This window comes from Plectropomus leopardus, chromosome 7 (genome assembly GCF_026936395.1).
Source record: "Plectropomus leopardus strain MGB_pleo_1.0 chromosome 7, ASM2693639v1, whole genome shotgun sequence".
NCBI classification, from domain to species: domain Eukaryota; kingdom Metazoa; phylum Chordata; class Actinopteri; order Perciformes; family Serranidae; genus Plectropomus; species Plectropomus leopardus.
Genome location: NC_142182.1, coordinates 12,803,654 through 12,820,897, shown reverse-complemented (window position 1 = coordinate 12,820,897; position 17,244 = coordinate 12,803,654). Strand labels below are relative to the sequence as shown.

General features: G+C 39.3%; 3 protein-coding genes across 3 annotated transcripts; 2 read left to right on the top strand and 1 right to left on the bottom strand.

The window, feature by feature from the left end:
• The first annotated feature begins 1,797 nt into the window (after nucleotides 1-1,797).
• On the top strand, nucleotides 1,798-9,634 carry unc45a (unc-45 myosin chaperone A). Its single transcript, XM_042496647.2, has 19 exons — nucleotides 1,798-1,976; nucleotides 2,071-2,263; nucleotides 3,313-3,488; nucleotides 3,599-3,688; nucleotides 3,829-3,996; nucleotides 4,290-4,458; nucleotides 4,602-4,772; nucleotides 5,047-5,218; nucleotides 5,377-5,677; nucleotides 5,782-5,876; nucleotides 6,013-6,154; nucleotides 6,660-6,800; nucleotides 6,979-7,106; nucleotides 7,184-7,250; nucleotides 7,343-7,456; nucleotides 7,544-7,659; nucleotides 8,232-8,349; nucleotides 8,435-8,590; nucleotides 8,714-9,634. The coding sequence occupies exons 1-19, from the start codon at nucleotides 1,953-1,955 to the stop codon at nucleotides 8,999-9,001; spliced, it is 2,829 nt and encodes a 942-aa protein (XP_042352581.2). The 5' UTR covers nucleotides 1,798-1,952; the 3' UTR covers nucleotides 9,002-9,634.
• Nucleotides 9,635-10,162: 528 nt separating this feature from the next.
• Nucleotides 10,163-14,583, top strand: rccd1 (RCC1 domain containing 1). Its single transcript, XM_042495955.2, has 8 exons — nucleotides 10,163-10,444; nucleotides 10,570-10,773; nucleotides 11,644-11,809; nucleotides 11,892-12,013; nucleotides 12,099-12,203; nucleotides 13,139-13,309; nucleotides 13,856-13,885; nucleotides 14,031-14,583. Exons 1-8 carry the CDS (start codon nucleotides 10,234-10,236, stop codon nucleotides 14,186-14,188), a joined length of 1,167 nt encoding a protein of 388 aa, XP_042351889.2. The 5' UTR covers nucleotides 10,163-10,233; the 3' UTR covers nucleotides 14,189-14,583.
• On the bottom strand, nucleotides 14,354-16,572 carry cib1 (calcium and integrin binding 1 (calmyrin)). Its single transcript, XM_042495956.2, has 7 exons — nucleotides 16,414-16,572; nucleotides 15,582-15,616; nucleotides 15,377-15,476; nucleotides 15,074-15,227; nucleotides 14,875-14,993; nucleotides 14,681-14,769; nucleotides 14,354-14,580 (listed from the first exon to the last, which is right to left on the bottom strand). Exons 1-7 carry the CDS (start codon nucleotides 16,462-16,464, stop codon nucleotides 14,559-14,561), a joined length of 570 nt encoding a protein of 189 aa, XP_042351890.1. The 5' UTR covers nucleotides 16,465-16,572; the 3' UTR covers nucleotides 14,354-14,558.
• Between the last annotated feature and the right edge of the window lie 672 nt (nucleotides 16,573-17,244).

The window sequence follows — 17,244 nt, the reverse complement described above, 5'->3', positions numbered from 1 at the left end:
TGAATAAAAATTAGGTTTGGTACCACACACTACACCAGCGACGATGGAATCCTGCTCTGAAAGCATAATCTCTCACAAAACAAAGTGGTGATAAGGAGCAAATGTTGACACAGCTGGTTTTGATTGTGATTTCAGAATGTTCTCTTTTGGGTCCCCGGTGGTGTCACTGAGCCTTGTGGATATCCTGTGGATCTGGTGTGTATGAGGTCTCACAACAAGCCCAGCCCTTAGGAGGAAATATATACCAACTTAATGCTGGATGTTCTTAAGTCACAAAGCTGCCATGGTAATTTGAGAGTCTCAACAGGTGTATCTGAGCACAAAGCTCTAAGGGAACTACCTTGTCTCCATAGCAACAAAGCAAATGCAACAATGGTGCCTAGCTGTCCTGGTAAATGAGAGTCCCCACGTGACTTATGCAGGAAATACCATACCACTTCCTTTTGTGGTTTTGACCAGAAGGGAGATACTTTTGTGACTGCACTTTAGAAACTCATATGTCAAAATTAAAAATGCATTACTTCAAAAGTTATTTGTCACTATTTATAAAAACAAATCCAGACCCCCTAGTGTACTGAAGTGTAGCCTACATCAGTATCTATCTATTAATATCATCTGTTTCTTATTCATCTGTTTTTATTGTCTTATCTTTATTTTAGCCCCACTGATGTGATGTCGCCTCGTCTTGTCATCTTGTTTTTCAGACCAAGGACCGTTCAGCTGAAAGAAACACAGACAGGTACCCCCGACTACAGGTTGCACTTGAGATAATTCTTTGAAAAATAAGCTGATTTAATTATATTCAATTAAACTTTATTATTTGTCCCAGAGGGAAATATGTGTGGCAGCTAGTGCACACTATAAAAAATGCCAGGCAAAATTTACAGTTTAATGTTGTAAAATCATGACTTGTAAGTAGAAAAACAACAAAACAGTGTTCACTTTAAAGTAGTATTTTGTAAAGCACCGAACAAAAAAAAATACATAAATAAAACCCCTGTTAATTTTAAAGTAAGAATATGTGGAAATAATTATATTTCTTTGTAGAATTTACAGATTGATGTAGATTTTTTTCACAGAGGGAAAGCATACTCCATTTCACAAATTCATGTGTTATGCTTTACTGATTAATACGCAGCCTACAAATTTTGCAACGGATTTTAAAACATCTGAGTGTTACATTTGAATGTTTCTTAGAACATGAACTTTCTTATTAATGTTCACTCTAAAAAATGAATAATAAAATGTTTTTGGCATGAATATTAGGAGGTGGACAAAAAAAAAAGCTATTTTACCTGCCCATAATAGCTATTCGAAATTTAGGGTTTTTACACATAATGCGGCCGGTGATAGAATTGCAGATATTGTTATGTTTGTCTTTCAAATTGACTGTTTAATGCCTTTTTACGACTTTTGAGGGATTCCCAGGGATCCTGATTACCCCTTGTGAAGCATTCACAAAAGACGGCTCGTGAGTGTTACCATCCTATAATAGCCTACATCCATGGTTACCATAGACTGTAAAAAAAACAGAAATTAAATATTGTCTATGAGTGTTACCAAAAACATCCATCATATGCCCATAAAGCTATCGTGCATTGCTGAGAATCACCCATCTAACAGTGAGCATGGACCACTAACAACATAAAATACTTGACATAAGCCCTGAGTCTGTTTGGACTCAAGAAAAGCCACAGGATGAAAATGTATCCAAATAAAGCAGAGATATGACAGACCATGAAACAGACATGCCCTGGCTCCTCTCTTCCTTTTATGGTAATACAGCGTGCGGGCTGTTACGTCAACGTCATCAACGTGCCCCGGAAACACGGGAGCGTAGTAAGATGTAACATGTTTGGCTGAAGTTAGCGGTGTTTGTGATCAAGCAGAGTAATATTTAACAAAATATTCTCCACATTAAGTAACGCTGTGTTGTGTATTAAGTCTTCAAGATGAGCGTGAGTGAAAAAGAAAAGGTAAGGCAACAGAAGTTAGCCACGTAGCCTTTTTAGCTTAGCTTTTTCATTACTCGAAGCATTTCTGTCAAACTACTTTTTCTCTTCAACCCAGGACCCTGCAGCCCTGAAGGAGGAGGGGAACACGCTTTTTAAGGCAGGAGACATGCAGGGTGCTATCTGTTGTTACACCAAAGCATTAAAGCTGAGTGACAGCCAGGCTGACAGTGCTGTGCTTTACCGCAACCGTGCAGCCTGCTACCTGAAACAGGAGGAGTACAGCAAGGCAGAGGCTGATGCCACTAAAGGTGGGACAGTCACAGTCAGTGTTACTGTAGAGTTCACTGATGATGAAGCCTTGAAACCTGAGCAAATTGTTTTGATTTCGTGCAAAACTATGAGGAGAGGGAAATGAGCAACTTAAGACATTGCTGAAAAATGAGCAAGAAATTAGTAAAAAAAAAAAAAAAAAAAAAAAAAAAAAAAGGAAAATAAAAAAAAAAAATGACTGAAAAAAATGAACTTTGAGAAAAAATATATGACATAATTTTAAATATATAATTGCAAAATTATCAAAATAAATTGTTAATTATGATTATAGTCTTTGGACATGTCCCTGTTTTTTTACCCTTAAAAACTAGTTGGTTTGAAGTTAAGAAAAAAGAAAATTGAAAACAAACAAGAAATGACCTGGGAAAAAGAGTGCTGAAAATTGAGAGAAAAAAATATAATAATATAAATAAAAAAAACATAATTTGAAATATATTATTGCAATAATTATGAATATAGTTTTCTGGGCATTTTCCTGTTATTTTTTTTACCATCAAAAAAGGTGGTTTGAAATTAAGAAAAAAAGAAAGGTAAAAACAAACAAGAAATGACCGAGGGGATAAATTGTTGAAAACTGAGAAAAATATCTGTAACATAATCTCAAATATATAATTGAAATAATTACAAATATAATTGTCTGGACATTGTTCCTGTTTTTTCCCCCCACTAACTGTATAATCTTTAATTGAAGAAACTATTTACAGCTACTAGTTACAGCTCAGGTAAAAGTAAAAAAAAAAAAAATAAATAGTGTTCTGTTACATGAACATTAACTCTAAATTTACTGGATTAAATGGTGTGCTGGTTGAGCAGGAGCCCCATGTTTAAAGGCTATGTCCTTGTCACAGTGGCTGTTGGTTTGACCACACCACTTTGCTGCATGTCATTCCCTCTCCGTCACTTTTTCATACTAAATGTCTCCTGTCAAACAAAGGTGAAAACCCCAAACTAAACTTTTTTTTTTTTACTGGATTAAGATTTATGGATGTAAACAGTTGTAATGAATGTCATGTCTGTCACTCTTCAGCTCTGGATACTGACCCAGGTGATGTGAAAGCCAGGTTTCGGAGAGCTCAGGCTTACCAGAAACTATGTCGGCTTGATCAGGCGTTCCTGGATGCTCAGAGATGTGCCCAGCTGGAGCCCAAAAACAAAGCCTTCCAGGATCTGCTCAGACAGCTGGGAGCACAGATCCAGCAGAAGGTGATGTTTGTTTTTATAATAAAAGTAGATAAGGGGAGGCCTGTCCTGTATTTTAAAAAGTACACTGAAGAAACTGTTGCTAATAAGTGTGTTTTCTCTCAATGGTGTAGTCCGCGCAACTAAACTCCACAGATGCTCGTGTGCAGCAAATGTTCTCCCTCCTCTTAGACGCATCTTCAAAAGACTCAGATCGTCAAAAGGTATGCACATCTCATAAGGCAGGAACATAAAGTGCTGTAGTTCAATCTTGTATTGTGTGTTTGATTTGTATTCAATGTATCTTGATCTGTCTGTAAAGTTGCATTGCACCAAAAGAATATGATCCACTTTTCAATTTTAGGCTGCTCAGAATCTCGTGGTTTTATCTCGAGAAGATGCAGGAGCTGAGCAGATCTTCCGTAACGATGGAGTGAAGCTGATTCAGAAACTTCTTCAGTCAAAGCAGGAGGATGTTGTCCTTTCTGCCCTGAGGACGCTGGTTGGGTTGTGCACAGGGCACCAGTCCCGAGTGAGTGTGACACTTCCCTCAGAGTTACTCACTAAAAAGATTTAAAAAAGAATGCAAACTTGTATTTTATTAGAAAACATAGGCAAAACACAAAGTTTATCAGTGATGATGGCCCTATAACTTGTATTTTGTTCTTTTAATTTCTATGCATTTCATTCTCCATTTCTTTCTATGTCTGCTGTTGCACACTTTATCAACAGCCATGTCTGTCAGAGACCATATTCACCATGCTAATAACACTTGCAAATTGCTTTGTTGCTTTTTATTGCTGACTTTCACTGTTTTGATCCCAGACTATGGCCATAGTGAATGAGTTGGGGATGGAGCAGCTGTGTGCAGTAATGGGATCAGGAGCCTCCACTGTGTCTCTGGCTGCCTGCCACCTGCTGCAGGTGATGTTTGAGGCTCTGACAGAGGGAATGAAAAGAGAGATCAGAGGGAAAGATGAAGCCATTCTTCCTGGTGAGTTTTGACTCTTAATCATGCTTGTTTTTGGAGTTAGCCACACGTGAAAGTTAACCAATACCAATTGCTTTTTTTGTGTGTGTGTATCAGCTGTCTGTCCTGTGCTTTCAATTGCAATTGACTTTGGGAATTTACCACAGAGCCTTCCAAGGAGCTACGCTCAATGTTACGCCACCTCTTGGAAATGATGCAAGCATCCAACGTGTCAGGGTCGGGCAGAGACAGCGCCATCAACCTGCTGGTCAAACAAGTTCCTCGCAAGTCCCTGAAAAATCCAGATAACTCCCTGACGTTATGGGTGATAGACCAGGGTATGAAACACAACTGCACATAATGTTTTCACATTTTAATGTTATGATGGATACAAAACAGACATAGACCCTCTGACAAACATACCCATTTCAGCTTTTCAGCATAATATCACTAGCATGGGAAGAAGAAGAAAGTGTTCACTCTCTTTTTAAATATCAAATGAAATTTGCATGTGGCCACAGCTATTACAAGCCCATTTCAGACATTCTGTCATCAGTTTTATTTGGCATCGCTTTAGACAGATTTTTTAAAATGATTAATCTTCTCATACAGGACTGAAGAAAATCCTGGAGGTAGCTGGGACAGTCCCTGAGCTCTCAGATGGACCACCTCTCACAGACAACACCCACATGAGCTGCTCCGTCTTGCTTAGTAAACTCTACGATGACCTAAAGAGCGATAAAGAGAGGGAGAACTTCACCAAGCTTTGTGAAGAATATGTGCAGTGAGTTGATCACTAAAACATGTTTTGCTAATTTCCAAGTTAAGTTTGTGAAATGAGCTGCTTCATATTGCAAAATGATAAAAAACCTTATCAAAGTCCACAAGCTGAAAAAGTTGTGTTCTTTCACAAACATTTTTATCTGACATTTTCCTTGTTAGGCAACATTTCAGTCGACATGGCCTCGACGGCAAGCTGCGAGCCATCCAGACAGTATCGGTGCTCCTCCAAGGACCGAGTGACGTGGGTAACAGAACTCTGGAGATGTCGGGGATGATGGATGCAGTGATCTCTCTGTGTGCCTCGGAAGATGTAACTCACCAGCAGGTCGCGGTGGAGACTCTTATCCACGCTGCAGGCAAAGCCAAGAGAGCCTCCTTCATCACAGCCAACGGCGTGGCACTTTTAAAGGACCTCTACAAGAAGAGCGAGAACGACAGGATACGTGTGAGAGCCCTGGTGGTGAGTGCTGCAGCAAAGCAAGTATATTTATTTCAAACAGGTGGTGAAAAAAACATCTCTAAATAATGATAAATTGACTCTAATTTCTGATGGTTATTACACAGGGCTTGTGCAAGCTGGGATCAGCTGGAGGGACAGACTTCAGCATGAAGCAGTTTGCAGAGGGATCCACGCTAAAGCTTGCCAAGCAGTGCAGGAAGTATGTTTGCCTGTGCTGAATCTTGAGCATGGGGTATAGATTAAGAGAAATGTGTCATATCTGATCCACATTGTTGCCTAACTGGATTGGTTCCTTGGATTTCAAAGAAGTACCAAGCTGATTCTTTGTCTTTTAGGTGGCTGTGCAATGAGTCTCTGCCCGCAACCTCCCGCCGCTGGTCTGTAGAAGGACTCGCCTACCTCACTTTTGATGCTGATGTGAAGGAGGACTTAGTGGAAGACAAGAACGCTCTCCTGGCTATGTTTGAACTAGCAAAGGTTTGACTGATGATTGTAATATGAGGCTTTAATACTTGTGACAAGTGGATACTACAGGGCAATCATGAAGCAAGATTCCTCCCAGAAGAGCATCTCAGTGGTTATTTTTGTGTAGTATTTGAAACCAACACCACAAGATTACAGAAAAGCACTTTTGAAGTGTTGGTTGTGATATCCTTGACAGTCTTGTTTTGATGCCTCTACTCTGGCATTGTCTTTTCGGCTTGTCTGTCCCATTTTTGTGAAGGCGTTATCTCAAGAACGCCTTGAGGGAAATTTTTCAAATATGGCATGTATGTCCACTTTGACACAGTGATGAACTGATTAGGATTTAGCATTAAGAATTCATACGCTTATTGTGACATAATTTCACACAAATATGTAATAATTACAAAATGATTTGTAAGAAGATGTGTGTGAAGCATGCATGTTTTCACAGACATGGATGTAAACTGGAAGAACAACAACCGCGAGGCATGATTTCTGGTTCTTTGTGTTTCTGCAGTCTGAGGATAAGACGGTGCTTTTTGCTGTGGGCTCCACATTAGTGAACTGCACCAACAGCTATGATGTGGAGAAGCCAGACCCGCAGATGGTGGAGCTGGCCAAGTATGCAAAGCAGCATGTGCCGGAGGAGCACCCAAAGGTACCATTTGAAATTCTTCTTTTTTTCATGTAGAGCAATATTTGTTGCACACAATATCACTCTAATGTTGCACAGAAGCTCTCCTACTCTGCTTTTCTTTAGGTGCCCTTCAAAATAATTTTAGATGCATTTTTTTCTTTAGTGATTGTTTTACAACGTCTGTCTTTTTATGTGTCAGGATGCACCATCCCATGTGGAGAAACGGCTGGTGAAGCTGCTGGAGGCTGGTGTGGTGTCAGCGTTGGTGTGTATGGTCAAACAGGAGAGTCCTGCCCTCACTGAGGCTTGCAGGGAATGTATCGGCAGGTAGGAAAATGGCAGCAAGTCTTTTTCACTCACCGTTGTCTCTGTAGATTTTTAGTTAATGCCATTTCTCATGGCAGGGTCTTCTTGGCTTTGGTGGAACGACAGGAAGACAGAGGCACAGTGGTTGCACAGGGCGGAGGGAAGGTGGAGCACGTTTTGTTTAGCTTGCACAGTGATCTAAACACCTTGCTTTAGGGGGTTTGCATGATTTATTTTGACTGTTTTCCTCCACACAGGCTCTGATCCCACTGGCATCTGAAAACACAGATATGGGTAAAATCAAAGCAGCTCAAGCCCTGGCGAAAATCGCCATCACATCGAACCCGGAGATCGCCTTCCCTGGAGAAAGGGTGAGAACTGCATGCTGTAAAAAGCCTCTGAGGTTAAATAACACAAATAACTCTGCTATTTAACAACACCTCACTTTCTGTTGTCAGATTTATGAGATGGTGCGCCCCCTTGTCAGTCTTCTGAGTCTTGAATGCACCCTGCTGCAGAACTTCGAGGCACTCATGGCTCTCACCAACCTGGCCGGCATCAGTGAGAGACTCAGGTAGGCCACTAGGGGGAGTCTCTCCTGAGAATACATCTACAAAACACAGTCCGTTGTAAAGGGACCTGACCCACAAGTATGCACAAACCAGAGCTCACTATTACTGTTTATTTTGCATTTCTACCTATTGCAAATCTAATTTCTTTAAAGAAAAGAACTTTATTTCATAAATGTCACAGATTAATGTGTATGTGACATTTAGGGTTAAAGATGTAGGATTGTCATTTGCTCCCTAAAAATGGAAAAAGCTGTGAAAATCTTCTTACCAGAGCTATTTTTAGAACTGCGAGTGCTTCAAGTCTCTAAATGCTGACCTCAAAGCTGTGTTAATAGTCTGACAGTGTTCATAGTGTTTTATTTTTTACATAAGTGAGGTCACACCCTTTAAGATGTACAACTATGCCTGTCTGGTGCTGTGTTGATTGCTTTCAGATTTTATCAGGTCAGCTCTTAACACTTGAATGTTTTTGCTGTTGTCTTTACTTCCTTTCATGATGTATCTTTTATTATGACATTACAGTTTTATATCAGTGTTTAGAACATCTGCTCATATCAAATGTGTTGCTTCACAGACAAAAGATCATAAAGGAAAAGGCAGTGCCGAAAATCGAAGGCTACATGTTTGAGGAGCACGACCTAGTCCGAGCTTCTGCCACAGAGTGCATGTGTAATCTGGTTTTAAGCACAGAGGTACGGCACATAATCATAGATGACTGCATGGCACAAATATGTTGAGAAGTAGAAGTAAAAGTGTGTGTGTTTGGTGTGTCCTCAGGTGCAGAAGCTGTACCTGGCTACAGGGAATGATCGCCTGAAGCTGCTTGTGCTCTACAGCGGAGAGGAGGACGAGAGGCTGCGGAGAGCTGCTGCAGGAACTCTGGCCATGCTGACGGCTGAGCAGCCTGAACTCTGCGCCCGCATCCCTGGAACAGTAAGCAGACCAGTGCAGCAGCTCGCTGTCCCCACACATCCATTAATACAGCACTGTGGCACACTGCAATGATTCATTTTTCTGTTTTTGCTCACATTATTTCCTTTGGTCCTCTCTTCTCAGACGACACACTGGCTAGAGATTGTACAGTCGCTATTGCTGTGTGAAATATCCGACCTGCGCCACCGTGGAGTGGTCATAGTTCGAAACATGATAGAGGCTGAGAAGAGTCTGGCTGAGACGCTTATGGAAAGTGAGGCTCTGGAGATTCTTTCTGTCTTGGCGAAGGGAGGAGAGGGCACGTCAGAGCCTGTCTCCAAGATTGCTCAAAGTTGTCTGGACAAGGCTGTGGAGTACGGCACCATCATGAGCAGGGAAGGGAGGGAAAAGGGCAAAGGAACTGAACCCTGAAAACACAGCTGCAGTGTGTGGATGTGCCTTCTGGCAAAGTGCTTTGAGTATTATGTGGGACCAGTGACGTCATTTTAGCTTTGCAGGAAACCAGTTTTGGTCTGGATGGGCAAAAGCTAATCTCAAAATGCTTGTGTGTCTTAACCAAAAATTGTAAAGCAATAAAAAAAATGAGTGAAGAAAGGTAGGAAGTGTAAACCATTAAATCCTCACAGAAGTGGTTTGCTGTTTCACACTGCTTTTCCACCGATTGTATTTATGTTAATTATACTGTATGTTCATGAATGAATGTTTATTCAAGAATGCTCCTCTATACATGTATTACTGTTCCTTGATAGTTGCAAATATTTTTATTTGTGTCATATTATATTTCCCAAAATACACTGTCTTTACTTTCCATTTTGTACACTACTAGTGATTTCTGATTCAGCAGTTTTTAGCATTCATTTTCTGCAGGAAATGTGTTTTCAAGTCATTTGCCTTTATAAGATTTTACCATTTCAGTCACACAATTATGTGCTTTTTAAATGTTTATTATAATCACTCCACTACACTTCCTCTGTTTTAATTGTGTGGTTGGTTGTTTTATAGTTTTGACTAAACACATGGAAATAAATAAATCCTCAGACTGTACCCGAATTGTATTGTTACGTGTCAGTTCACCCGTCTTCACTGTCAAGTCATTATGTAACAATACTTAAGTTCTGTTGTTCTTTATTTGTGGATGTTTAAAAACAAAACAAAATTAAAATGGGATATCAGAAGAAAATGTATAAACCCAGAAGGGTTTTTAAAAAGATCCCACCTGAGCCTGAAAATTAAAGACAGCTGTTAGAGGTGTATCACTAATTTACAAACTGACAATTTTTAAAAAATAAATAAATATCAAAACTAAATGATTAAGACACGAATTTCCAAACAAGTAAAATTTGAGATAAAAAAAAACACCTAAGAGAATTTTTTAATGCAATTCCCAAACAGAAAATAACAAAACAAAAAACAAAAACAAAAAGATACGAGTACGAATTAAAATGTCATACGCGTACTGTTTTCATGCGTCATAACGCATTTACAAAGTCATCAAGATAAGTTTGATTTTTTTTTTCACTCTTTTTAAAAAGAGTGACTGCAAAGTGGTGCATGTGCGCATGCGCAGTACGTCCAATACACCAGTGTTCAAACTTTGCGCATAACTGCGTCTCACCGGTTCAGCATTGTAAACAGCGTGTCCAATGCGGTGGTTCGGGTTTGGTTTTAACGCGTTTGGACAGATATATGTCCACGAAAAATTAATCAAAGGCGAGTGTAGCGACTCCGTTAAGGAAGTTAAAGTGAGTAAACCAACAGAAGTCACCAGTCAGGTGCACAGACGTGACTGCAGCTTGAGTACTGATTTTCAAATTAGAGCAAGTTGGAGTCGAAGAGCATCTTTGCATTTGGATGGTGAGTCTGTCAGAGATAAAACAGCTCTGGTTGGTTACTTAAAGCATAAATAGAGGACGTCTTTAATATCAGACTCTTTATATATAAATATGAAGTCATGCGTTCATCCTGCTGTGTGTCTGTAGGGGACAGCTGTGTGTGTCTGGCAGGTTTTGTCCCCGGTGAGTCCTCTGCTCCTCTGACAGAGAGCCGCGGCTGTGCAGACGCCATCATCACTGAAACACACCTGAGCATCGCTTTCTCAGACAGAGTTGAGTCCTGGGATCTGCAGAGCAAAGACAAGAGTCCATCATGGAGCATGGAAATAAAAACACACTCAGAGAGCTCTGGTAATGTATATTCTAATCCTCATTTACTCATGTACTGTACTTAGATACGATTTTGAGGTATTCTTACTTTACTTGAGTATTTATACTTGCTGCTACAGTATACTTATACTCCACTACATCACAGGGTTAAATATTGATCTTTTAACTGCACTAGCTAACATATATCTACAGCTCAACTCCTCATATAGTGTATTGCATTGTATTGTTAAGATGCAAAATAGTACTTGGAACCTAAGTTTACTCATAGAAATGCCTTTTTTTCCGTGCACCACTGTCTCTGCCTTTCATTTTTCAACTTAGCCAAACTGACGTCCGGCGGAAAGTGTCACTCAAAGTGCTTAGATTATGAAACAAAGGGATCCTACATATTTAAATCACATTTTAACCTCACAAAATAAAACAGCATAAACAACAATTCATATTGTAATGTTTTAAATTAGTATTATCTATTTATTTATTCACTATAAACAAATGGCAGGCCAAATAACCATATGGTGGGCCTACTTTGGCCCAGGGGCCCCACTTTGGGCCACCCTGTTATAGACTAAAGTCTCACATCCCTGGGAGACAGGTACTCTGCGAAAGCTACACCTTAGGAATGAACCATAATTAAACGCTCTAAAAGGGGTCATTTTGCATGGTGAGGTTATTTACTTTTGCTACTTTAAGTACATTTTGCTGGTGATACTTAAGTACTCAAGTAGAATTTTTAATGCAGGACTTTTACTTGTAACAGTGTTTTTACAGTGTGCCATTGGTACTTCTACTTCAGAACAAGATCTTTGTCTGCCACTTTCCTAATCTCTTTTACAGCTTCTAGAAGTCTAATGTGATACATAGCTACACATCACACTTCTTGCTGCTTTGCAGGATCCATTGTGAAGCTCCCATTGGTTCCTGGGGGTTATATAGCCACGAAACCGCCCCTGTACCGCTCCTTATCACCACACCTGAGAGCCAAGAGTCTGGCTCTGAGTTCAGAGCATGCCGTCCTTCTCAGTGCCTCTGGAGCTGTGTACACTTGGGGACTGGGCAGGTAGACCTCACACATCTGTCTTGATTATGAGCAATAACATGCATATCTTGATATTTCATTTGTGCATGTGTGTATTTGACAGCCATGGTCAGTTGGGGCACGGAGGTCTCACCTCTGAGGAGGAGCCCAGGGCCGTGGAGGCGCTCTGGGGGATGCCAATGAGCTGCATAGCTACAGGAAGCTGGCACTCTGTCTGTATTAGTGGTAAGTGTCACAATGATGTCGTCAGTGAAAGAGTTAAACTCTCAATTTGAGGAGAAAATGACCTCAAATTACCCTTTTTTTTAAGATGGGGGAGACCTTTACGTGTGGGGCTGGAATGAAAGTGGCCAGCTCGGACTTCCATCACGAGGTCTGAGGAAAGCACTGCAGCAACAAAGCGGCCAACAAGCAGGTAAATATGTTCTCTCATAGCATGAGGTATAGAGGTGAGAAATACAGTAACATTTCATCTAAAAAAAAAATAAAATGCATATTTATATTTATCCACGGTGCTGTCTATTAATCCAAAACTTTTTTGTGATTAACTGAGGTTCATCTCACCCCAATACACCACTCTTAACTGCATTGTTTTTTTATGTGGCATGTATGATAGTTACAATATTCCCATGCTTCAATATGAGCATTTTTACATTTTCTTTAAATGGCGCTTACATTGTGATTACCTCTGAAAAACAAGAGAAAAAATATTATCATTAAATCTGTGGATTCTCATGATATCTTTTTCAAATTTGTATTTGGCACTTAAAGCACCATCAGCAAAACTGTGTCTATTTCACCCAGGTGAGAACAGTCACACTGTAGCTTTTTTGTTATTGACATCCATCCCTACGACTATGGATACTATGGATACTACTGTGTGCTGTGATTGGCTAGTACTCATCATGTTAATGTGAAGGGGTTATGATTTTAGGGCCAAAGAGGTCACGGTTAAGGCTTTTACCAGCCATTTGAATATTCTGTGAGATTAAAGAGTTAAGAGATAGAAGATTAAAGTGAAAAGATTAAAAAAGATAGTTGTAAATTTACAAGAAAAAAATTACTAATGCAACTTTGGCCTGTAATTTTTTTTCCCTTTGTTGACTTATTATTTTAAGTTTTTAGGATTCATAAAGCCGCTGAATGCACACTTTGTACATAAACTCTAGCAAAATAGCTGAATAGACCCATTTGTGTTAACATCATATTTTGTGCAATAGTTGGCTAAGGACACCTGGGCAGAAGTAACATGTGCCGAAACAAAATTTCATATATGTTTATGTTTATGCTGCTCATTAAAGTAATGATTTCAGTAGTAGTAAGTACTACAACATTATCTGTACTGAACAGGAGCCTCACGTCAGGATGCCACCACATCTCTCACTGAAGAGCCACAGGAGGGAGAGAAGCACGATGAGGTATTTATAGCGATCCAGGCGTTCCCGGCTCTGCTGGATATCACTCCATCATGTGAAATCAGGACAGTCAGCTGCGGCTGCCGCCACACAGCTGCAGTAACAAGTAAGAAACCACACACGACAAAGGGTGTATATTGATTATCATTATATAAAATAATATAAATATGTTCTTGAATAGAGAAAGGGGATATAATTTAACAGGGAAATTGAATCTGAAGCAATGCTATGCACACACAAATATTAAAAATATGTTTTTATGTATTTGTGGTTTTGTGAAATGGAGTAAAAGAAGAAATCAAAACAAAAACATCAGTTTAAAAATATTGTTCAAAAAGAGAATTTTTGCTAGGTGCAGAGATGAGAAAGGGGGATGTAAAGCATGCTAGTGGTGATATTATTGTTTCTTTATTTCTATATTATGAGAGTGTTGTTGATTATACAAATGAAGAGCATGAACAGAGTGGTTCGGGTTTAGGGATGGATGCGGGGGCGAAGAATTACTTTATGATTACTATTTTTTCATATGCATAGTACTTTGTTTTTTTATGTTTAAAATAAAGTATAGTCAATTCAGTGAAAAAACAATTATAATATTTGGGTGCTCTGCACATCTTTGTCACTGTCTTTATCTCATATTTTCTAATTCCAGCCACAGGTGACCTCTACACTTGGGGCCGGGGTAAGTTTGTATTTGGAGCAAATGATACCTAACAGAATTTAATCTGTTTCATATACATAACATTTCTGTAGCAGTGGCCCCACTACGATTAGAGCACAATATGTTGACTCATCCCGTCCCATCTTTCCTTCTGGTACCATGTCAGGTGACTACGGCCAACTTGGACACCAAACTTTAGTCAGTTCAGATGAGCCACAGCGTGTGGAGCTCTTCAGGGAGCAGCAGATGCGTGTGGTTGATGTCGTGTGCGGAGCGTGGAACACCTTTGCTGCTGTCGTCAAAGAGGAAGTAGGTTGCTCTTAAAACTACTGTGGAATCCCCTTGATAAATGCGGACACTGGACTTTGGACAGCACACCAGGAAGTGTAAATTATCTCAACATAATCAAGACTTTGAATCAAATGTATTTTGTAATATGTAAATTATTTTCATGTGTCTGTATTAAAAAAAAGAAACTCGAGGAATGAATAGTTTTGGAAAATATTTTTAATTTTCTTCTTAGAAATTAAAAAAATCACAGGTTTTTATATTTCACAAACAATGCATAAAATAGTTAAGGCAGTAAAATCCAGAGGTAAATTAAGTTAAGGCAAATATCTAAAATTTTCTAACTGAAAATAAGCACCATATGAATGTTAAAGGGTGGTGCGTATTCAAAGCCTGCTGGAGGTCTTCACAGCACAATCTTGAAAGAACTGTGGCGAAATCAAAATACAACAACAGCAGTTATGAGCAAACAAAATTGTGTTCATTAAAGTACATATTGGTGATAAAGGCAAAAAGATTCTTAGTTACCTGACAAAATCTGGCGACCTTGAGATGACATGCTGAAACTCTGAGAGGTTCACGGTTCCATCTTTGTCAATGTCGGACTCTTCAAGAATCTAAAAATCATACAACGGAAACAACTGTCAAGGCCATTGACACATCCAATCTGTTTTAACCATCGAGTGTGCTTCTCTTTATCTTTAGAGCATCAGTAAACTCACATTGTTGATGAGCTGTCGCATTTCTTCAGGGGTTAGTCTTGTGTCGTCTGTCTCACCCGTCAGGCAGTTTACCAGCTTCTCCAGATCACCACAGTCAAGAGTTCCATCATCGTCAAAGTCTGAAAATATCAATATGTTTATTAGACAGGTTAACAGCTTTATCATTAATAACCAGCTCACTTTTTATCGGCGTACTTACCAAATATACGGAATGCATAGTGGGATTTAATTTCCAGTGTAGCAGAGTCGCTGAAGGCACTCAAGAGATCCAGAAAGTCCTCAAATGTGAGGCCTCCATCTTTCTGATCAGATGTTGAGAAAACATGGCAGATTCTTTTCCTGAAAGGGTTGGACTGTGACGGGAACAAGTACAAGGGTCAGTGCTGTTTATAAGTACTTGAAACAACATACAAAGTACATGACAATCCTAGTCATGCTATGAGAACTAAGCAGTCCACAAAACACCACATTTCCTCTGTTTTATTATCGAATAACCTCTCACCTTGAGCTCTGGCAGAGTGAGAATCCTCTCCATTGGTACTCTGACATTTGGAAGGTCTTTCTCATCTTTTGTCAGCAGTTCAGTGAATCTCTTGTGAGCGCTAAACACACACAGAAAAGAAGCTTATGGATTGCAAAACACACTCCAGGATTGATTTCAATGCTTTTTAAAACTGGTAACTGTTATGATGTGACGTGCAGCTTACAGAAGAATTTCTTGTTTTGTCAAGAAAGTCAGCTCCTGAAAGCAGAAGTGAGCATTATAAGATACAGTATTTTATTATTAAACTTGGTTCTTTTTAAATATATCATGACCCTCTACAGAGCTACAAATATTTTTCCTTGAGCCCCCCTGGGTGACCGAAGGAAAATGCATGACCCTCCCTATACCATAAATAACAATATTTCACATATTCTAAGAAAACATGCCTTCAAAACCCACTTGTGGATTTTAGGGTTATGAGGGTATATAGAATAAATACAAAATACGACCGTTTAAAGTTGAATGTCCCTCCTTTAAGCCAAATCAGGAAAAACGACTCCCTCCCCAGTGCTTAAATAAATAAAATTGCTTGCAGTGCCTCCCCTGTTTTGCAGCATCCTCTCCCTCCCATAAATAACGAACAATCCCTTACAATAACAATTCACAGATTGAACGGAAACAATTCATTTTTTCCACGCCGGAATACATTTAAAAGTCTAGCTTCCTTTATATCATCTATGGTCTGACTAGTGATATTAGCAACAGTAGCTTTTATCATACTGATAAGTCGGATGACAGTAACAGCTCAATAACGCGTACATTAGCATTATGTTTAGTTTAATGTTGTAGGAAATAGAGATCGCAAGTAAATCAAAGTGAACTTATGATAACAAGGCTCTAATCGTTTTATTTTGCCTTAAACCGTTAAGCTAAGATAGCTAAATTGCGAAATCTTTGGTTATTACGGGGCGAAAAACAACTGTTCTCAACTTTAGCCACATTAACACCATTACGATATAATATTTGTTTTTCGAGGATTTGCTTTGGGCACTCACTTGATATTCTGAGAGTAAGTCCTTCCCAAGTTGACTTGCTGTGGTGCCCATATTGAAAATTTCGACTCGAAAGTTTACTTTTGTTGTAAAGAGTTACGCACCAAACTATCTGACAACAAGTTGGCCGTACATCGCTTACTTCCGGTATCTGGCTAGATTTCCTGTATTTCGTTACGTAACGGTTTCCATAGTGACGTACATGCAAATAGCTGCTTATCGTGACAAAACGCAACAGGTGACAACTGTGGCTCACCTGTGCGTTTATAACGTTTCCATCCTACCGTATCTTTATTTTGACCCAGTGTTAAAAGAAAAAAGACTGACTCTCAGAGTGCCACCGATAAAATTCTCTAATTTTTTTTGTTTTTGTTTTGCCTTCATTCAAAAGTAGCAGCTGAGAGGTGACAAGAAACAAGGCAAAAAAAAAAAAAAAAATAGGGAATGACATCAAAAAAGGATCCTGGATGACAAAAGTGCCACTACCCTATCCTTTAACTACTCTACTTCAGTGTACCATACTATAAAAATGTTCCAGTAAAGATAGTGCATTTAAAATAGTTATTCAACATCAATGAAAGTCAGTATACTAAAATGTATGTCTTTATAGGGAAGCCAGTAAGACAAAAAAAATAGCCTCATAATCAATTTCACCTGTCTGACACAGCATGTCTTGCTCCTCCTGAGTGGCAGTAAACCCACTGGCCTCAAAGGCTGATAGTAGCCTAATTTTCTCAACAACTGACTAGTAGTTATGCTTTTTACTATTAGCCTGTATGAACTACATTCAAAATGGAAATACACAATTGAAGTTCCAGTCTTTTTCTTCAAATT

Excerpts from the sequence above, each read along its gene's own strand:
- unc45a (XM_042496647.2), top strand. The coding sequence starts at position 1,953 with ATGAGCGTGAGTGAAAAAGAAAAG. Across the intron at positions 1,977-2,070 it reads GCGTGAGTGAAAAAGAAAAG|GACCCTGCAGCCCTGAAGGA; the intron begins GTAAGGCAACAG and ends TCTTCAACCCAG. Across the intron at positions 7,660-8,231 it reads GGCATCAGTGAGAGACTCAG|ACAAAAGATCATAAAGGAAA; the intron begins GTAGGCCACTAG and ends GTTGCTTCACAG.
- rccd1 (XM_042495955.2), top strand. The coding sequence starts at position 10,234 with ATGCGGTGGTTCGGGTTTGGTTTTAACGCGTTTGGACAGATATATGTC. Across the intron at positions 12,014-12,098 it reads GCACTCTGTCTGTATTAGTG|ATGGGGGAGACCTTTACGTG; the intron begins GTAAGTGTCACA and ends CTTTTTTTTAAG. Across the intron at positions 12,204-13,138 it reads ACAAAGCGGCCAACAAGCAG|GAGCCTCACGTCAGGATGCC; the intron begins GTAAATATGTTC and ends TGTACTGAACAG.
- cib1 (XM_042495956.2), bottom strand. The coding sequence starts at position 16,464 with ATGGGCACCACAGCAAGTCAACTTGGGAAGGACTTACTCTCAGAATAT. Across the intron at positions 15,228-15,376 it reads TCACTCTGCCAGAGCTCAAG|TCCAACCCTTTCAGGAAAAG; the intron begins GTGAGAGGTTAT and ends TTCCCGTCACAG. Across the intron at positions 14,581-14,680 it reads AGGTCGCCAGATTTTGTCAG|TTCTTTCAAGATTGTGCTGT; the intron begins GTAACTAAGAAT and ends ATTTCGCCACAG.